Source organism: Geotrypetes seraphini, chromosome 3, assembly GCF_902459505.1.
Source record: "Geotrypetes seraphini chromosome 3, aGeoSer1.1, whole genome shotgun sequence".
Taxonomy (NCBI): domain Eukaryota; kingdom Metazoa; phylum Chordata; class Amphibia; order Gymnophiona; family Dermophiidae; genus Geotrypetes; species Geotrypetes seraphini.
The window spans coordinates 309,782,645-309,803,120 of NC_047086.1; the positions used below are offsets into that span (position 1 = coordinate 309,782,645).

The window sequence follows — 20,476 nt, forward strand, 5'->3', positions numbered from 1 at the left end:
ATGAAAGTCTCTCTCATGCATATTCCATCATCGTTTTCATCTCCACCATCTCCCTCAGGAGGGCATTCTGGGCATACACCACCCTTTTCGTGAAAAAGAATTTCCTAACATAACTTCTAAGTCTGCCACCCTGCAACCTCAATTCATGCCCTCTAGTTTTACCATTTTCCTTTCTCTTTCTCTGAGAAAAGGAAAGGACTAATCAAATCATTCCTTTAAAATAATTAAATGGCATCTAGGAATTTGACCAGGAATGCACCCACACACACACACATGAAACAGCCCTATAACAAGATATTTTCACAAAAATTTCAAAACAAAAGAAGCCCCCAGTTGCAAAACCTAGGGTCTCATTAACAGACACTGTCTCCTCCTCTTTTGAGAAGCCTTGCTGACTTCAAGGCAATCCTTCACTTTGAAATTCAGAAATAGCTCATTTTGATGCTTAAAAAATAACTTAGAACCAGAAAAAAAAACCTCTTTCATGAAAGTAAAAAGAACCATCAGACTAAGGGGCAATAATATAACTAATCTAAAGTTGAAACACAGTCCATGCTGTCAATCATCACTTCCAATATATCCTTTGAAAATTATTATAATGCACTGAACTCTCTATTTCAAAAAATCAATGTCGATATTAAACTACTGTGAAAGATCCCATGTTCAATACTTAGGATTCATTAACCACAGATCAAAAAATAAGTGAGAGAAAGCCACAAAGAGCAAGAAATGATACTTAGCTCTGATAAATGTGGGAACTCTCAAATTAATACAGAATAATCAGCGGCAGTGCTATGTATTCTCAGTAACACTTCTTGTTCTTTGTGTTTTTTACGTGCCTATGTTTTGAACTATGCTTAATTAATCATAGGTTTGAACTTGGGATATTTCACATTGGTTTGATGTGGACATTGCTTTTTTTGTATTAGTAGAGTTCAGTGGACTATGATAATTTTCAAAGGATATAGTGGGACTGATGAATGACAGCTTGGGGAGATGGTTTCATCTTTATATTGGCTGTATTACTGCCCCTTAGCCTGATGGACCCCTTCACTTTTATGAAGAAGTTTGTTCTGTTCCTTTGCCAATTTTTGCTTCATATTTTTTGCTTTGGTATTTTTAATTAATTTTAAAAAACAAATTAATCAATCAGCCCCTGACGGGATTCAGAATCAAAGACAAAATAAGGGTAGAAAGCACCACAAAGGTGTTATCAGAGTTTCCAAAAATGTTGTTAAAACCAGGTTACCTTCTAAAATATGAAAGTTTAGCAAAAGTAACACCAGTCTCTTGCTTTTTGAAGAGGGAGGTTATATATTCTAGAGAATTGCATCTCAACCTTCTTCTGAAGGCACACCTAGCCAGTTGGGTTTTCAGGATTACCACAACAAATATATATCAGATATATTTGCATATACAGTGGAACCAAAGTGCTCATATATCAAAGCAATTTTCCCCATAGGAGTTAATGGAAATGTGGGCGATTTGTTCCACATCCCAAAAAGACCTCCCCCCCACCCCCGAGGCCACTGGCGCACTTCCACCCCACCCCCAGAAACTGGCTTCACCCCTGAGAACCGGCATTGTCCCCCTGCCCAAACCATTACCGCAATTGGGCACCAGCACATCCTGTGGGTTGGTGCTGTGTGCCGGTGCCCGATCGCAGTAAGGGTTTGGGCGGGGGCCACGGACAGGACAGGCAAGATTTGCGAGAGTGTTTTGCTCGTCTTGCAAAACCGCGTTACTCGCAAACCGAGGTTTGACTGTAATGGGTTTCCAATACATGCAAATCTACCTCATGCATATTTTTTGTGCTAATCCTGAAAACCTATCTGCCTAAGTGTGCCTCCATGAAAAGATTGAGAAGCATGGTTCTAAAGACAGGTCTAATAGACTGTTCTGGAACACTCTATTAGAATGTGTTTAAGATAACACTTAAATAGAGCTAAAATAAATGGAATTTTTGGGAAAATTTATAAGATGTGGAGGGGTATTTTTGAAAGATCGTCTTAAGTTACAATTGGGACATTCTGCTCATACTGTCCAAAAAAAATCCATCTCACAAGCAGTGTTCCCGCTAAGCTGCGCTGGCGTGCGCTGGCGCACAAAATATTACATCGCAGCGCACAAGTTTCTCGTCACAGCGCACACACGTGCTTGCAGGCAGGCTCAGCTGGCCCCAGCGAGCTGGCAGTCCATGTAACGCGTCGCAAAGGTAAGGGGAGGCTGGGGGAGGAATCGGACGTCGGGGTGGGGGTGCGAGCAGGGAGGGGGGCGATCGGAAGAGGCGTACGGCAGATGGCAGGGCGGCGAGAGGAGAGTCGGGTGGGGGGGGGGAGTAACACCGGAAGAGAGCGGCAAATCCGGGCAAGGCAAGACTTGCAGAGGCGTACCTAGGGGGTGCGGGGGGTCGATCCCGACGGTCCGCTCAGCTCGCCAACAAGGAGAGGCAGCCGGACTCGCGTACGCTCCGACCGCCTCTTCTTGCAAGAAGCCGGGTCTTATTCAATCAGGAGCTGCTTTGACATGCAGCTCCTGATTGGATAAGGCCCGACTTCGTGCAGGAAGAGGCGGTCAGAGCAGACGCGAGTGATTTCCTGCACTAGGCACCACATGAAGTCACCCACCGTACCACTCGATTCGGGTAAGCGCAGGTATCGGTGGGTGGCTTATTTGCGGGGGTGCCTTATTTTATATTTTTGTCTAAAAAGGGGGGGCTGTCTTATTTGATGGCCCTGCCTTATCATCGGGGAAACACGGTACTACTACTAGTAAATTAGTAATGCGCTACAAAACTGAGGCCGCACGAGCGCCATTGTTTATCTATACATGCATGAAGCAAGTTTTTTTCAAGTTTCGATCGTTTGAAGCGTGTGCATAAACTTTCTTTTGCGATCTTCCATAGATTCAGTCAAATAATTTTTAAATCCATTCGAAAATGTCGAAGCGTAAAGAGAATGAAGAGTTTGGTAGCAGCACAAAGAAAAAGCGCAGCCAATTTAAGAAGGAATGGCTGACCGAGTTTTTGGTTGACACCACGTTGCCGCACGCGAGTGGACGGAAAACAGTGGCGATGAAAGAAATATTCGAATATAGCGACACGGACAACGCATTAATTTGCTCCCTATGCCGAAAAGCAGGTGTTAACGGAGAATGGAGCACAGGGAAGACTTGGTCTGAGTGGAAAATTGATTATTTAAAGCGTCATCTGAATCATAATTCTCATTTAGAAGCGGTTCAAAAGCTTCACAATCAAAGCCGAGGTTTTCTAATGAATTTCTTGAAAGAAACTCCCGATAGTCGGAACAACAGAATCGAATACGCACAGAGATATAAATCAAGTCCAGAGGGAGTTAACATTTTAATTGATAATATATTGCTAGCGGTAAAGTTGAATTCGTCCATGCTATCCGTCCAGGAAATTCACAATCACATGGCTAAATACGTAAAAATACCTGATAGCTGGAGAAGCAAAAACTATGCTTTCGAGTTCCTTGACTGCATAAATGCCATTGTTAAACGGGAAACATTTACAGAAATCCGGAGGTCTCCTTTTCATACCCTAATAATTGATGAAAGTACTGATATTTCTGTTTCGAAAATGCTCATAATATACATTAAATTTAGAAGAAGTGGCAGCAACATTCATGAGACAGTTTTTGCTGGCATCAAACATCTAACTGCTTGTGACAGCACAGCTATAGTTGATGCTATAAAGCAGTTTTATAGTGAGAACGATTTAGATTTCAGTCGTATGGTCATGTTCACGTCCGATGGAGCATCAGTCATGCTTGGGAAGCATAATGGTGTAGCTGCAAAGTTACGTCAATCAGTTCCTCATCTTCTAGAGCAACACTGTGTAGCTCACCGCGAAGATCTAGGCATAGACGATGCATGGAAAACGATCCCATTCATGAAAGAGATCGAAACTCTAATACGCACCGTGTATACGATTTTCAGTAGATCGAGCGTACGAAAAGCCAAACTGGAGGATATTGCTAATGCTGCAGACTCAGATGTCATTTCATTTAAAGCTATACATGATGTTAGGTGGCTGTCTCGGCACTTTGCTGTAAGTGCAGTGGTTAGAAATTATGACATCCTGTTAGAATATTGTCAAGAACAGGTGGAAGAAGACAATGATCCCGTGCACAAATACTGCCTTACTAAATTGAGTAATCTGGAATTTAAAGTTGCGCTATTTATTCTCTGCGATGTTCTTGAGGAGCTTGGATCACTGTGTAAGCTTCTTCAGAAGAGTTGTTTGGCACCTTTGGATGCATTCCAGTTCACTAAAGCCAAATTAAGGAAACTCAGATCTCAATATCTGGGAGAAAAACCACATTTCAATGAAAATGTTGAAACTCTCATTTCATCTTGTAATTCTGTAATTAAAACAGATCATATTCTTACATTTATTACACAAACTTGTGATCATATGGACAAAAGATTTCCTGACAATGAATTAGAGGACTGGCGTGTTTTCGACAAAGACTGTATCTCAAATCCGTCCAACTTAGAGGAATTTACATTTGGAAACGAACAATTTTCACGATTATCTAACCGTTATTTTCTGTTAATGAACAAAGATGATGAACATTGTTTCAAAAGGCAGCTTATTTCAGAATATTCGGAGTTCAAATATATTATTGCTGAAAAAGTAAAAGCAGGAGCTATACAAACGCTTCAGGAAATGTACAATTTTGCTCAGCAGCATAAACAGTTCAGTGGACTAAATGCTCTATTAGACGTGTGTGGCACCTTTCAGGCTTCAAGTGCCGATTGTGAGAGAGGATTTAGCTTGATGAATGCTATAAAGACAAAGACTCGTAATAAGTTAAGAGTAGAACATTTGGAATGCCTAATTAGAATCAAACTTTATTTAGCCACAGGAAATAATGTAAACATAGACAGTGTTTACAATTTTTGGAAATCAGAAAAAGGCAGAAGAGAACAATCTTAATAAAGAATTTTGTACTTTCAAGAATGAATGCGTTGTTTTGTGTTCTTAAAAATATTATTTAACGTTATTTAATTTAGCGTGTAGGCCTAAAATTCCTTTGAATACCTCGTCCTCATGTATCAGCAACTTTGACAACATATTTATTTGGCTCATAACTTGCTGGCGCCCGATATTTTTAGCTCACAGTGAAAAAAGTTTGCTCACAACACCCGCCCGCTTAGAGGGAACACTGCTTCACAAGCCATTTTCTAACAGGGAAAATGTTGGGATGTCCTGTTTTAAAATACATTAGAAGGACATTTTTGCACTGAAAACTCCCAAGAGATCATGAACACCAAAAAAGCAATCACAAAAACATGTCTGGTCTTGTTTGTACAAAAATGGCCACATGGACATCCCTGCAGAGCAGAGGGACAGCCTAGTGATCAATGCAGTGGAATTTAAACAATGGGACCCAGATACAAATTCCACCTTCATTCATGTATATGATATTGTAGGCCCTCCAGGAACAAAAAGAACTATTGTACCTAAAGGTACACCACTACAACAGCTATCACACTTGCAGTTGTCATATAAATTCCAGTACAATAGGTGTTCTAAGATGATTCACATATTTGTACAGAAATAAAAGAGTTAAAATGGGAGTTATACCTGGGTCCCATAGTTCAAAGTTCACTGCACTGACACTAGATTACTCTGTACATCTGCTGGCTGCTTTATTAGGAATGACTATAATACCTGAAGCTGTTATTGAACCTGGTATCTATAGTCACTTTCACTTCTTAGAGGGATAGGAGGGAGGCATCTGAGCACTGGGAGATTAAGGAGGGGTTATGCCTTCATCCCTCCAATGGTCAGCTGTTCAATCAGGACACCTATTCAAACCCTGGACGTCACTGAAACAGGTCTAGATAAAATCATCCTTCTTTTTTGCCTTAGATGTTTCTTCCCATTCCATTATTGCTGAAAGACGTACTAATTTTAGACCCATCCTAGTCTCACCCAAAACACACTTCCACATGTCCCCTTGCTATGTGGACACAGAGCAGTAGAAAACATCCAGATTCTGCCTTCTGAAAATCAAAATTTGGACATTTTCAGTAGATGGTTTTTGGCCATTTTGAGATGTTCATCTGTTTTAAAAATGAGTGCCATAGATGCTTAAATCTAACCATATTCTCAATGTTCTCTAGCTTCGTATGCAAAAAAACATTATCCTTAATAACAACATTCTGTACATTAGTTATTGTTTCAAATTTGTCTTGTCTAAATTTCTCTTCCCGCACTGCCATCCATTTATTTTTGGTCCCCTTAGGCTTAGATGTCTGATAGTATTTTTTTTTTAATTTATTTGTGTATATTCTTTTTACAAGTTGAAAATACATCACTTGAAAAGAAATGTAATAATCTACTAAAAAAAATAATCAACGTAATATAACACACTAATAACAATAAAGTCCACATTAGGAAGATGAGATCAATCACATCCAAGGGAAGTTGGATTCAAGAAATTCTAAATTCAATCAAATTATAGAGCACAGTTGTATTCAATTATATGGCCTGATTAGCAATTTCAATGGAAGTCTCTGGAGTTCTTGTAATTGCTTTACCTTCAAGAAAAAATTGTAACTGATAGGGTTCATAAAAATATATCTATTAGCTTGGATATGTAATACAACATTTACAAGGAAAACGTAACTGAAAGATCGCTCCTAGATTTAGAACAGACTGTCGCAAAGCCAGGAATTTCTTGCGCCTGACTTGTGTCCATTTCGATACATCAGGAAAAATTGAAATTTTGAATCCATGAAATTCAACATTATCAGTCCTATAGAAAAGGTGAAGAATTTCTTTCTTATCTTGAAGAAAAACAAAAGTAACCAGTAAAGTGGCTCTAGTCATACTTTCTACCTGAGACAACTCCAACATTCCAGTAAGATCAAGTTCTTCTGGATGTTCATCCACTTTTTCTTTATCTTCTTTAGGCACATTTAGGTAATATAACTTTTGTAGTGGTGGCATATTATTTTCCGGGTATTTCAGAACAGAAATTAGAAATGATTGAAATAAGTCCCTAGAAGACTGAAATCTAGAGACGGGAAAATTCAAAAGTCTTAAATTTAAATTTCTATTTGCATTCTCCAGGTTTTCAATTTTTCTAGTAAGTAAATTTTTATCTTTCAATTGCACAGATTTCTCAACTTTGTCCATTCTAATGGATTGTTGTTGAAATTTCTCTTCAAAATTCTTAAATTGAGTATTAGAATTTTGTACTGAGGAAATAAACTGAGAGCATACCTTGTGCAAATTTTCCACTGTGCTCCAGATAGCTTTCATGTCTATTACCGCTAGTCTAGCCAGGGGAACAGGGAGAAAAATCACAGGAGACTCCACCACAGGAGTTGCCTCCATAGATTGTAGAATGAGATTCTCAATCTCTGCCACACTCCGAATTGCGGGTCCTCCAGCCGCTAAAGCCGACTTCAAGGAAGTCAGCAAGTTGTAATTCCCATCTGGAGTCAAGGGTGAAACCTGCAGTGTTGACGGAGATAAAAGCTCTGACACTTCCTGAGAAGCTGTGGGAATCTCCGACATCATCCCGGGATGTGGGAGAACCACAGGCCCCAAAGGACTCAGTGAAACGTCCCCTTCCAAGACCGAGGTCTGCCCACCTGGGTTAGCAGAAACGCCCAATCCAACCAGGACAGCGAAAAATGTTATCGTTGTTTGCCATGTCAATGAAGTAGAAGAGGAGGCAGGAAGATCACTCCTCTGCTTACCTCTGTGCTTCAGCATCATGAGCAGGTAATCTTGTTGAGAAAAATATAGTAAATATTGCCAGTAACACGCAGGAGCGACTGAAACATGACTCACTCCGTCGCCATCTTAATTCTCCTCCAGATATCTGATAGTATTAACTCTGCCTGTTCATGTCTAGATTTGTGGTACCAGTTGAAAGATTTAGGTCTCTAGATCTTCAAGTTTATAAAAACTAAAAATCTGAATAGTGAAGGACTGACCCAATCCCACAATTGTTTTCCAAATCTCTTCTAGTGAAAATTGTATGGGCCCCATACAATCTTGAGTTGAGAGAATCAAGACACCTGAAGACCTGTACAAATATCTCCAGAGTATTTATACAGCTATCTCCACACCTCTGCTCCATCTCTTCAGCCTTCACAGGGCCCTTGACTGCACTCCTTATCTACAGGCACTTCTTCAGGACATCCACAATTGACTAAAACTCATGAACTGCAGGAACTAGACATCTGGCCACAGGGGATCCCCCCCTCCCCAACTCAGTAAAAACTCCCTCTCTACAATCCCCAATGACTTATCTCCCCAGCATGATTTTGACAGAGAATAAGAAAGTCCATTGGGCCCACAGTAAAGGAAGACTCTTCTGCTGCAGGAAGAGCCAGAGGTCACCCTTTCCTTTTTTTCACAACTATAAGAAACGCATGTCACCACAGGCTGAGAAGAGCCTGCGCACACCACCTCCTTCAAAGCTCCATCTTGCCTCTTCTCCCTCCCCCTTTCCGGTTTAGAGTATTTTAAACTAGCAAAACATAAAAGAAAAATAACAAAAGTACATACTGTTTTAAATATTGCATATGCTTTTAGAGATTTTCTATTAAAACTCATTTGTAATGCTTATACATGCCTCTTCAATCAAGCATTATTGGACATGTTTCCGAATTAATTTGTACCCCCAAAAGCTTGAAAAGAAAATTTTAACTGGGTGATAAATTAAACTGCCAAACTAAATGGATTAGTGATCAGTGAAATTGCCTGATAAGCTGGCTGTCAGCTATGTTTTGGATTGGAATCCATTCTTTCTCCACCTGTTCATTATTAGCTAAGTTCATGGCAACTTCAATAACTGATTGCATGTTAACTAGCTGTTTATAAGGGATGGTGCTGCTAGAATAATTTAATTTAATATATTCTGTTCAAAACATAAAAATGTAAAATAGCACCTCCACCCTAAAGTTTAATTTTAGTTATGTCAAAGATGCAATGTGTCATAAAATAAAAATTTAACTGAGTATATCAAAATTTACCTTAGGGTCAAGAGATGCAGTAACAATTCTAAGCAGTAATTCTGCTGCTCTGTACAGTTATGAAAAATGAAAGGAAAACTATGGATGGCTCTGCTTTTGCAATGCTAATATATTTTTAATTAGTACTAGCATGAGTCGATGGCACCTAACAACAACTGGTGTCACAAATCTAGTCATGAACAGGCAGAGTTAATACTATCAGACAGCTAAGCCTAAGGGAACCAAAAATAATAATTTGTGCTTTTTTTCTATCATTTTAGCAAATGCACAATTCATTTCCTCATGTCAAAAACGGTATATTTTTTTTATACATCATCTACTTCAATCAACCATAAGTCTGTCAATATAAAACCTCAATCTCAAACTCCAAGTAGACTTAACTTATCTATTATTAAATGTTGTACACATTCTCTCATTTCCTTCTTTCTGGAACTATTGCTAGTATAGCAGGCAAACTTAGAACTGGCCACATAATAGGGAATTCTTAATAGGACCACTAAGGGCTCCTTTTACAAAGGTGCGCGCACTAGCCGAAAATCTACCACCTGCTCAAAAGGAGGCGGTAGCGGCTAGCGGCTTTGTAAAAGAAGCCCTAAAGCAAGATTAATATTTTATCAAAAAGTAATTAGGATTTGCCAAAGAGTGCAATTTAAATCACATCACACTACAAAGGACTAATGATTTTTCAGATAAACCTTATGTCACAAGAATGGTTATTTCTAGGTTGAAAACATTTTAAATCTTTATCTAGATCAACTTTGCTGCAGTAACCACAGCACAAATTTTTACAAAGACTTTTCTCAAAAGAAAATTAGCTGACAAGCCCAGTTTTAAAAGGTACCATTATGTTTCTCATGGAGGTCTAATTATCTTTTTTGTGAAGACCATTCAATGAGTGTGTGGTGCAGGGATTAGAGCTACAGCCTCAGCACCCTGAGGCGGTGGGTTCAAATCCCTCGCTGCTCCTTGTGACCCTGGGCAAGTCACTTAATCCCCTCATTGCCCCAGGTACACTAGATAGAGTTTGAGCCCACCGGGTCAGATAGGGAAATATGATACAGTACCTGAATGTAAACCACTTAGGATATATGTGGTATATAAATAATTAAATAAATAAATAAAATGTCTTCAAATTTTAATGCAAAACTTTTACTACTTTCACTGTGTGGATTTGTGTCTCTGTTTTTGTGCGTTTTAGAGATTTCTTTGCATTTTGTCACATTTAAGCCCCATTTGCAAAATTAATTCACACTTTTAGCACCTTGTCCTAAAAGAATTAATGTAAAATAAAAATAAATAGCTATGTTTGCGATATTAAGCACGACTCTACTGCCAGATAACTGATCTCAGTGAAATATTCGAAGCTGAAGATGAGGAAATCTAACAAGGTCAAGGGCAATTATTCTAGAGACAATTCTTTCTGTAAGGAAATATTACATCAGCCAGGAAATAAACAGAAAAATAAAACTGCAAATATTTGGGGGGTATTTCAATATATTTGGTATTTCAAGAGGGAATCTATCAAAAGAGTCGGCTGTAAATTACTTCAAGTTAACTGCTAGGAACTTTCATTTTAATAAGGTTTCCTTAAAGCTTAGACTTCTTAATAGAACACAATGTAAACAAAATATATGGTGCCCTAGTTTAGAGCATTTAGTACATACAAAAATAAACACATCAAACAATGACATTCTTGAATGGCAAAGTACATGGCCAGGTAAAATATTCTGCAGTGAAGTCCTGTATTTATTTGGCTTTCTAACAGATTTTAGAAACGCACCTCAATTTAGAATTTTTCTTGTACAATGCAACTCAGGAGGCATATCAACACACAGGGCCTCTTTTATCAAGCTCGATAGTGTGGGCTGGTGCAATAAATATACTTAAGTCCATAGCAGTATCACATAGTAAAGTGAAATGCTAATGTTAAAACTCCATACCTGCATTAACGATGGCATCAATCTCAAGCAAAGTGATGTCGCCTCTAAAGAGAGAAACCTTTTGACACAAACTTTTATGCTCCAGTGAAGTGTCTTCTGTTTCTTCTCCTGCATTAAAACAAATCCAAGTTCCAAGTTCTTTATCATTGTGAAAAAAGAAGATTCAATGTTAGTCAAATATTAATAACAGCACTTACAACAGGTAGCTAGAAAGCACAGTTACACTTACCCCTCCGTATTCGCGGGGGTTAGGGACAGAGCTGTCCCGCGAATACTGAATATTCACGAATAACTTTTGGGCCAGCTCTGACCCATCCCCGCCTCTCTCCCGCCTCCCTCCCGGCATCCCAGAGCTTACCTGGTGGTCTAGCGGGCTTTCGGGGCAGGAGCGATCTTCCTACACTCCTGCCCCGTGCAGATCATTCATAGCAAATGGCTGCCGTGAGTTCCAATAGTCTCTCAAGACTATGACAGGAACTCCCCGCAGCCATTTGCTATGAGTGATCTGCACAGGGCAGGAGCGTAGGAAGATAACTCCTACCCCGAAAGCCTGCTAGACCACTAGGTAAGGTCTGGGATGCCAGGAGGGAGGCGTAGAAGGTAGAGAACTGATGGCATCCATTCAGATAGCGCCACGGGGCCAGGCGGGAGCACGGAAAGCTTGCTCCTGACTTCCACGCTCCTGACCTGTGCGCTGCTAGCGAGGGAAGGAAACACACTGGACCACCAGGTACTACAGCAGTGGCAGGCGAGAGGGTGTTTTAAAAGGGGCAGCGGCGGGGAAGTGGTGTTTTAAAAGTACTGGGGGTACGGGGGATGATTTAAAAGTACTGGGGGGGATTCCTACAGGGCTGGGTGGGTGCCCGTAGTTTGGGCACCAAGTAATACGGCAGCAGGTGGGAGGGTGTTTTAAAATGTGCGGCAGCAGCATGTTTTAAAAGGAGGGGGCAGCGGCAGGGAAGGGGGTGTTTTAAAACAGTGTGGGGCGCTTCAAAAATTGTATCTTCGCTCCATAAGATGCACCGAGATTTCCACCCACTTTTGGGTGGGAAAAAAAGTGTCTTATGGAGCGAAAAATAGAAACATAGAAACATAGAACATGACGGCCCATCTAGTCTGCCCACACTAATGGCCCACCCCCTAACTACCTCCATGAAGAGATCTCATATGCCAATCCCATCTTTTCTTAAAATGTTTTAAAAGGAGGGGGCAGCGGCAGGGAAGGGGGTGTTTTAAAACAGTGTGGGGCGCTTCAAAAATTGTATCTTCGCTCCATAAGATGCACCGAGATTTCCACCCACTTTTGGGTGGGAAAAAAAGTGTCTTATGGAGCGAAAAATAGAAACATAGAAACATAGAACATGACGGCCCATCTAGTCTGCCCACACTAATGGCCCACCCCCTAACTACCTCCATGAAGAGATCTCATATGCCAATCCCATCTTTTCTTAAAATCTGGCACGCTGCTGGCCTCAATTTCCTGTTGTGGAAGATTATTCCAGCGGTCAACCACCCTTTCGGTGAAGAAATATTTTCTTGTGTCGCCATGAAATTTCCCACCCCTGATTTTCAACGGATGCCCTCTTGTTGCTGTGGGTCCTTTAAGGAAAAAGAGATCCTATTCCACCTCGATTTGGCCTGTGACATATCTGAACGTCTCGATCATGTTTCCCCTCTCTCTGCGTTCCTCGAGTGAGTACAGCTGCAACTTACCCAGTCGTTCCTCATACGGGAGATCCTTGAGACCTGAGACCATCCTGGTGGCCATTCGCTGAACCGACTCAACTCAGCGGTAACTGTGCTTTATCCCAGGATAAGCAGGCAGCATATTCTCACATGTGCGTGACCTCCAAACTAACTATAATGGGATAGTGGGAGATTTGGACTTTGTTTAGGAAAATAAATTTTGAAATACTGCTTGGCCGAAATGGCCATCCCGTCTGGAATAGGATTCCAGAAAATAATGAGAAGTGAAGGTATGAACCGAGGACCAAGTTGCAGCTTTGCAAATTTCATCTATAGGAGTAGAACGTAGAAAAGCTATTGAAGCTGCCTTAGCTCTAACCTTGTGGGCTGTGACTCGACCCTCCAGTTGCAGCCCAGCCTGAGCATAACAAAATGAGATGCAAGCAGCCAACCAGTTGGAAATTGTCCTTTTGGAAACATAGAAACATAGAAGATGACGGCAGAAAAGGGCTACAGCCCATCAAGTCTGCCCACTCTGCTTACCCACCCCCTGTCTATGCCCTAATGACCCAATTTCCTTATCTTAACCCTCATAGGGATCCCACATGGATATCCCATTTATTCTTAAAGTCTGGCACGCTGTCTGACTCGATCACCTGCACTGGAAGCTTGTTCCAATGATCAACCACTCTCTCTGTGAAGATCAACTTGTTCGGATCAAAGAAGATAAAAAGTTGTGGAGAAGATCTGTGCAATTTAGTCCTTTGCAAACAGTAGGTCAATGCTCATTTGAAGACCAGAGTATGAAGAGCTGTTTCTCCAGGATGAGAATGAGGCTTAGGGAAAAACACTGGAAGAACAATTGATTGATTGAGATGAAACTCAGTAACAACTTTAGGTAAAAACTTTGGATGGGTGCAGAGTATCACCTCATCATGATGGAATAATGTAAATGGTGGATCCACTACCAAGGCTGCGAGCAGCCGTGAGAGAAATGAGGAAAACCTCTTTCCAAGTAAGGAATTTAAGATGAGCAGTAGACATTGGTTCAAATGGGGTCTTCATCAATTGAGCTATTAAGATCCCAAACCACTGGAGGTGGTTTAAGAGGTGGTTTGACATTGAAAAGTCCTTTTATAAATTTGGAAACTACAGGATGAGCAGAGAGAGGTCTTCCATCTAATGGCTTGAGAAAAGCAGTAATTGCACTGAGATGTACTCTAATAGATGTGGACTTGAGGCCAGACAGATAAATGGAAAAGATAATCCAGAATTGAAGATAAGGAGGTGGATTGTGGCTCTTGATGATGGAAGATCGCACCAAGCAGAAAACCGAGTCCACTTCTGAGTATAACACTGTCTTGACAGGTTGCGAAAACTGAAGGTCAGGTGAATTAATCCAGAAAGATATCAAGCTGTCAGATGTAAAGACTGCAGGTTGGGATGAAGAAGAGAACCTTGACTCTGTGTAAGAAGAGATGGAAAAATTGGCAGAAGAAGTGGCTTCCTGATGCTGAGTTGAAGTAGAAGGGAGAACCATGGTTGTCTGAGCCACCGAGGAGCTATCAGAATCATGGTGGCAGACTGCTTTTTGAGTTTGACAAATATCCTATATAATAAAACTCTAAGCGCTGCATGCGCACTTAGAGTTTCGTGTTCCCTGCCGCTGTGGTGTGTGATCCGTGGCCGGATTCTATTTTAGAACGCAGCGGCAGGGAACACTCTAGAGCTTCCCCCCCCTCGCTCACTGTGAAAGAAACCGCTGTCGCCACCGCCGTTCCTTCTGCTCCCCTCTTTGGAGTGTCCAGTGCAGGCCAACGGGGTTCCTGGGCAGCTGAACGCAGTCTCCAGGCAGCCGCAGCCTCAGCAAACACCGGTCTTCCTCCCAGCTCGGGTCCAGAGCCTTTCCAGTGTCGTCGTCTTCGCCCCCCCATACCCCCCTCCCTGGCGCATCCGATCCCCCGTTAAGCCTCCCATCCGACCCTCCAACCGCGATCTGGCCGCCCCCCTTCCCTTCCCAAGGTCCCGACAAACCTCTTGACTAGCAGCGGCCGCAGCACTCTAAACACGCTGCTTCGCGGCCTACTGCAATGATTTGCTCTGCCGGTGACGTGGCAGAGGGAATCGCGGGCAGTAGAAGGCCGCAAAGCAGCCTGTTTAGAGTGCTGCGGCCGTTGCTCGAGCCAGGAGGTTTCTGTTCGCCTCGCGGTGGGAGGGTCGGATGGGAGGGTAAGTGAGGTCGGCTGCACTTCGGCGGTAGTGGCGGGGGGGGGAGATGGAAACATGCTGCTTTCAAGGGTTCTACTGCACAGGGGAATGGGAGGGAGGGTTAGAAAAATGATAGGTTCTACTGTACAGGGGGGTTGGGAGGGAGGCAGGCAGGCTGGCTGGCTTTGGGGGTGGGGGGCACTGAGGGCACTAAAGACATAGGAGGCACTAAGGACATAGGAAGGTGGCACTGGGGGCACTAAGGACATAGGAGGCACTGAGGGCACTAAGGGTATAGGAAGGAGGCACTGAGGGCACTAAGGACATAGGAGGCACTAAGGGCACTAAGGACATAGGAGGCACTGAGAGCACTAAGGACATAGGAAGGGGCACTAAGGACATAGGAAGGAGGCACTGAAGGCACTAAGGACATAGGATGGGACACTAAGGACATAGGAAGGTGGCACTGGGGGCACTGAGGACATAGGAAGGGACACTAAAGACATAGGAAGGAGGCACTAAGGACATAGGAAGGAGGCACTGAGGTCACTAAGGACATAGGATGGGACACTAAGGACATAGGAAGGTGGCACTGGGGGCAATAAGGACATAGGAAGGAGGCACTGAGAGCACTAAAGACAAGATGGGACACTAAGGACATAGGAAAGGGGTCACAGAGAGTCAGGCAGGCATGGCATAACAGAGAAATATAGGCAGACAGGGGGCCAGGGAGACATAGACAGAAAGACAGACAGGGGGCCAGGGAGAGACACAGACAGAAAGAATGACAGGCAGCGTACACAGAGAGAGAGAGAAAAAGAAAAAAAAAAGATAGACAGACATCTACTCTAGCACTCGTTAATGTAACGGGCTTAAACACTAGTCTTGAGAATAAGTGGAAATGGAGGGAACACATAGAGGAACTTGTTTGTCCAATCCAGGAGAAAGGCATCTGCCTCCAGACGATGAGGAGAGTAGAGTCTGGAACAGAACTGGGACAACTTGCTGTTGTGGGGAGACGCAAAAAGGTCTACTTGAACAGACCTCCATTGAGAAAAAATTTGATGAAGAGTTGATGAATTGAGTGTCCATTCATGAGGCTGGAGGATGCGGCTTAGTTTGTCCACAAGAGAATTTTTCTCTCCTTGAATGTAAACAGCCTTCAGAAAAAAGTTGTGAAGAATTGCCCAATTCCAGATCTTTTGGGCTTCTTGGCAAAGGAGAAGAGATCTTGTTCCTTCCTGCTTGTTCACATAGTGCATAGCTACTTGATTGTCTGTTCGAATGAGTATGACCTGATCTTGAAGAAGATGCTGAAAAGCCTGAGAGTATTGAAAATCGCTCTGAGTTCCAACAGATTTATGTGATGACGACGATCTGTGGCAGACCAGTGACCCTGAGTACAGAGACCATCTAGGTGAGCTCCCCATGTGAAGGTAGACAAATCTGTTGTGAGAACCTTCTGATGAGGAGGTGTTTGAAACAGCAAACTTCTGGAAAGATTGGAAGAGAACATCCACCACTGAGATTGCCTTAGAGAAGATGTTACTGTAATGTGCTGGGAAAGCAGATCTAGAGCCTGCGACCACTGAGAAGCCAGTGACCAATGAGGGATCCAGGGGTGAAGTCTGGCAAAAGGAGTCACATGAAATGTAGAGGCCATGTGACCTAGGAGGACCATCATGTGTCTCGCTGAGAGTGAAGGAAGGAGGGTCACTTGATGGCAAAGCTGTATCAAAGCATCTTGACGTTGTTGAGGAAGAAACGCCCCGAGTTGAACAGCATCTAGGAGGGCTCCGACAAACTGAAGAGTCTGAGAAGGCTGCAATTGAGATTTGGGGGAATAATATAGTCTGTTATGTCGCTACAGTAGCACCTTGAGATGAAGGATCTTTGATGAGCCAATCATCTAGATAGGGAAAGACTTGTAAACCATGAGTTATCAAGACTGCTGCCACCACCACCAGGCACTTGGTGAAAACTCTGGGAGATGATGCAAGATCGAAGGGCAGAACCGGTATTGGTAATAATGATTTCCCACCCGAAATCTGAGAAACTTGCATGAGGCTGAGTAAATGGGAATGCAAGTTTAAGTTTATAGGAACAATATATCCTTTATTCCGATCAATTCTGTATTAAAAGTTGAATACAAAAGCCATATCATTGTCATTCATACCATTTTGGCTTTGGTCTGCTCTAAATTCACAGCTAGAAAAACTAACATACACTGCCACTTTACCATGTACTAATACCATTAATGAATGTATTAGTAACTAGATCCCATTGCATAAAATGGAATCTGCAGTATATAAGGCAAGCTAACATAGTAATGCATGTTGGTAACTCTAGCTACTAGGAAAATAAAGATTGGTCATACAGGGCTAGATTTACTAAAGTGCACATGCTAACATAAGAAAGGCGTGTTATTGTTTATTAGGTCCTGTTGCATACAGCAGGACCTGTGATACATAATGAGTGTTAGTGAGCACTAATGCGATAGCATGCAACAGTAAATCTAACCCATATCCAAAATTGTTTCTAAGAAAATGATTACAAATTTAGCATCTGATACTGACTGCATAAGTGGATCTAAAATATCAACCTATATTTTTAACCACATCTAAGGAAAGCAATTTTCAATGAGGACATTTAAACCAGGTAAATATCTTTGAAAATTGTCTTCTAGTGTTACCAGAAACCTTCAATTGTCTTGACTGTCAATGGAACACAGTTTTGTCAGCAACATTGCCTTTCTACCACTAGATGGTGATGCTAAATGCTAAATCAAAGACATAATTGAAAGGCTCCTTTTACGAAGCTGCATTAGGGCATTAACGCGCGGAATAGCATGCGTTACATTGCCGCATGCACTAGATGCTAATTCCAGCATTGAGCTGCCATTAGTTCTAGCCGTGTAGCATGCAGTAATATCCTGCATGCGCTAAAAACGCTAGCGCACCTTAGTAAAAGGAGCCCTTAAAGTATATCTATCTTAATGGTAAAACAAAGAAATGGATTTTCATACCTAAGAGGCATATTCATAGTGGATATCCTGAAAACCTGGTTGACTGGGGTTCCCTAGGACAGGCTTGGGAAACACAGCTATATGGATACATACAGACTTTATAAAATGCATGCATATACTGCAATTCTACCACAGCTCCACCTACAATATTTCCACATGAATGCCTAGACCGAGTGCATGTATATGAGCAATATTGTTAACATGTGTACTACTTGTATGCACTTATTGGGACATGCAATTTTAATAGGTTTTACATGCAGAAAATGCTTTATAAAATTACCTGCACTATGCTCAATTTATTAAAGATTTCATTTTTATCAGATACAATCACAACTTGGTAAATAGGGTAGTAAGAAAAGAAGCATAATAATTCCTTGCAAATCTGTTTACTGAGAGCAGCTCATATGTAAGGAATTGAGTCCATATGTAGGATGAGTTAAAGCCCCATTTTGCATACGATGTCCAGATCAGGACATGCATAATTCCTGAATATTTTACAAACAGCTATAATCAATACAGAATGTTCTATAAAAATAGATATAAGGACACCACCCCAAACTATATACCCAACAGCAGCATCATGCAGGCTTTATATGTGTAACTAGCTGTGGTGGTAGTGCCAATTTCTCAACATACATATGTGAATTCCAGCAAATATGGGAAAAGGGATGGGCTTTGATAGACCGCTTTTCTGTGGTCACAATCAAAGCCGTTTACAAATTATATACAGTACTTATTTTGTACCTGCGTAGTGGAGGGTTAAATGACTTGTCCAGAGTCAGAAGGTGCTGCAGTGTGAATTGAACCTGGCTCATTTGGTTTTCAAGCCACTACACTAATCATTAGATTACTTCTGTAGGGTACGTGCAAGATTTCACAAAACTGTGACCTTATTTTAGAAACCCTATTCATAATTTAAAGAATGCAGAGTAAATGTCTGATAATTTACAATAGAAAGTATTTATGATGAAAGATGTGAAGTACAAGTTGTAGTTTGTTCATATGTGAATTTGTTTGGGTTTGTTTTAAATTGATTTTGTTGTTTTACATATTGAGTGGAGTGGAGGCGTAACCTAATGGTTAGTGCAGCGGACTCTGATCCTAGGGAACTGTGTTCAATTCCCAATGCAGCTTCTTCTGACCCTGGGCAAGTCACATAACACTCCATTGTCCCAAGTACAAAAACAGATTGTGACCCAACTAGGGACAGTGAAAGTACAACACTGCATATATCTAGTAGCACTATAGAAATAATTATTAATAGTATTAAGTAGAGTTGTATATGGTTTTATTGCTATCTGAGGTTAGTTTTAAATAATTAAATTTGTTCATTACATAAACACTGAAAACCCAATTTACATCTGTAACACGTACATATGGCAAGGGAATCGGGCTTAGACAGGACTAGGATGAAACCAAACAATCCAAATGTATTCTCCATTTCAGAAGGGGAATGAATGCAAACCTATGATCACTGTGATTAATTTTGGGATTTACAGTTGTACTTGGGAAAAAGCCTCAGTATCGGGTGAGTCATAAGACCCTACCTCCTCCCCATCATAGGCATAAAAAACTTTCATGAAAACATTACTTTGATAGTTGTTTGATATGTCATGTGAAAATCTTTTCCTACTAGTAAGACAATCTACTGTAAATTGCAGGATTCTAATCAGATTTTTCTTTGTCAAAAAGTTGGCAACCCTAGTTATAGAAATTGTGCTATCAGCAAGTCTCAGGGAAAGCAAGGAGAGAACTGGGGAAGCTAATTTGAAGGAGCAAAAAATAGTGCGCAGACAGCAAATATTTAGGGGGGGGGAAAGGAGATTGATATGGTATTTGGAGGGGGGAGAAGTTGAGAAGAATTGGGCTGAGAGAGGGTGTGACTGGGAGAACAGACTTTGTTTTAGTTACATTTTTGGTCTGCACTTGAAAATAGTGAGCTTAGTAACACAGTAAATGACAGCAGAAAAAGAACCTCCGGTCCATTCAGTCTGCTCAACCAGGTGAGCAGTGCCTTGTTTAAATGCCGGTTGTGAAGATACCACTATGCCAAACAAGATGGGGATGATATGTGGTGTTTTATTTTACAAAATAGCGAAATAGAAAAGAATGCTTATTTTCACAGAGCATAGTTGGTAAACTGATTCTGCTTTCTTATTATCATATCATAACATTGGCAGCACAAGTACAGCACAGAAGCAGAAGTTCTTCCAGTTAGACAAGGAAGAGGTTGTTTTTTTTTTAACACTATACCTTAATAAAACTGAAAATATATGGTATGTGTTTACATGTACAGTTTACATGTTGCTCACCAGATTCTGTTTCTAAAGGACAAGCTAATCCTGTTTCTCTTCTCCAAAACCTAACACTCCTCCCTCTTCTGACATCCTAGCCCTCTAACATTCTTCTCCCCTCTAATCTTCATCTAGCCCTTCCTTGGAGTTCCTTTCTCATTACAATTCCTGTAAACCGTGCCGAGCTCCACAACTATGGAGATGGTGCGGTATACAAACCCAAGGTTTAGTTTAGTTTAGTTTAGTTTTCATCTTTCAGCTGAAACAGAGGAAATGAAAGTAAAAGAAGAAAGTCA

The 20,476-nt window shown here is 41.4% G+C and overlaps 1 protein-coding gene across 3 annotated transcripts in view; it reads right to left on the bottom strand.

Annotated features, from left to right (window-relative positions):
* Positions 1-20,476, bottom strand: part of MACROD2 (mono-ADP ribosylhydrolase 2) — a 1,978,548-nt gene that overhangs the window by 1,912,185 nt on the left and 45,887 nt on the right. For 2 of the 3 annotated variants that reach the window (XM_033936386.1, XM_033936387.1), the window contains exon 3: positions 10,968-11,075. The exons of the other annotated variant lie outside the window; for it this stretch is intronic. In XM_033936386.1, coding sequence (XP_033792277.1) covers positions 10,968-11,075 — 108 coding nt within the window. The remainder of the gene's footprint in view (positions 1-10,967; positions 11,076-20,476) is intronic. 3 annotated transcript variants of the gene reach the window in all.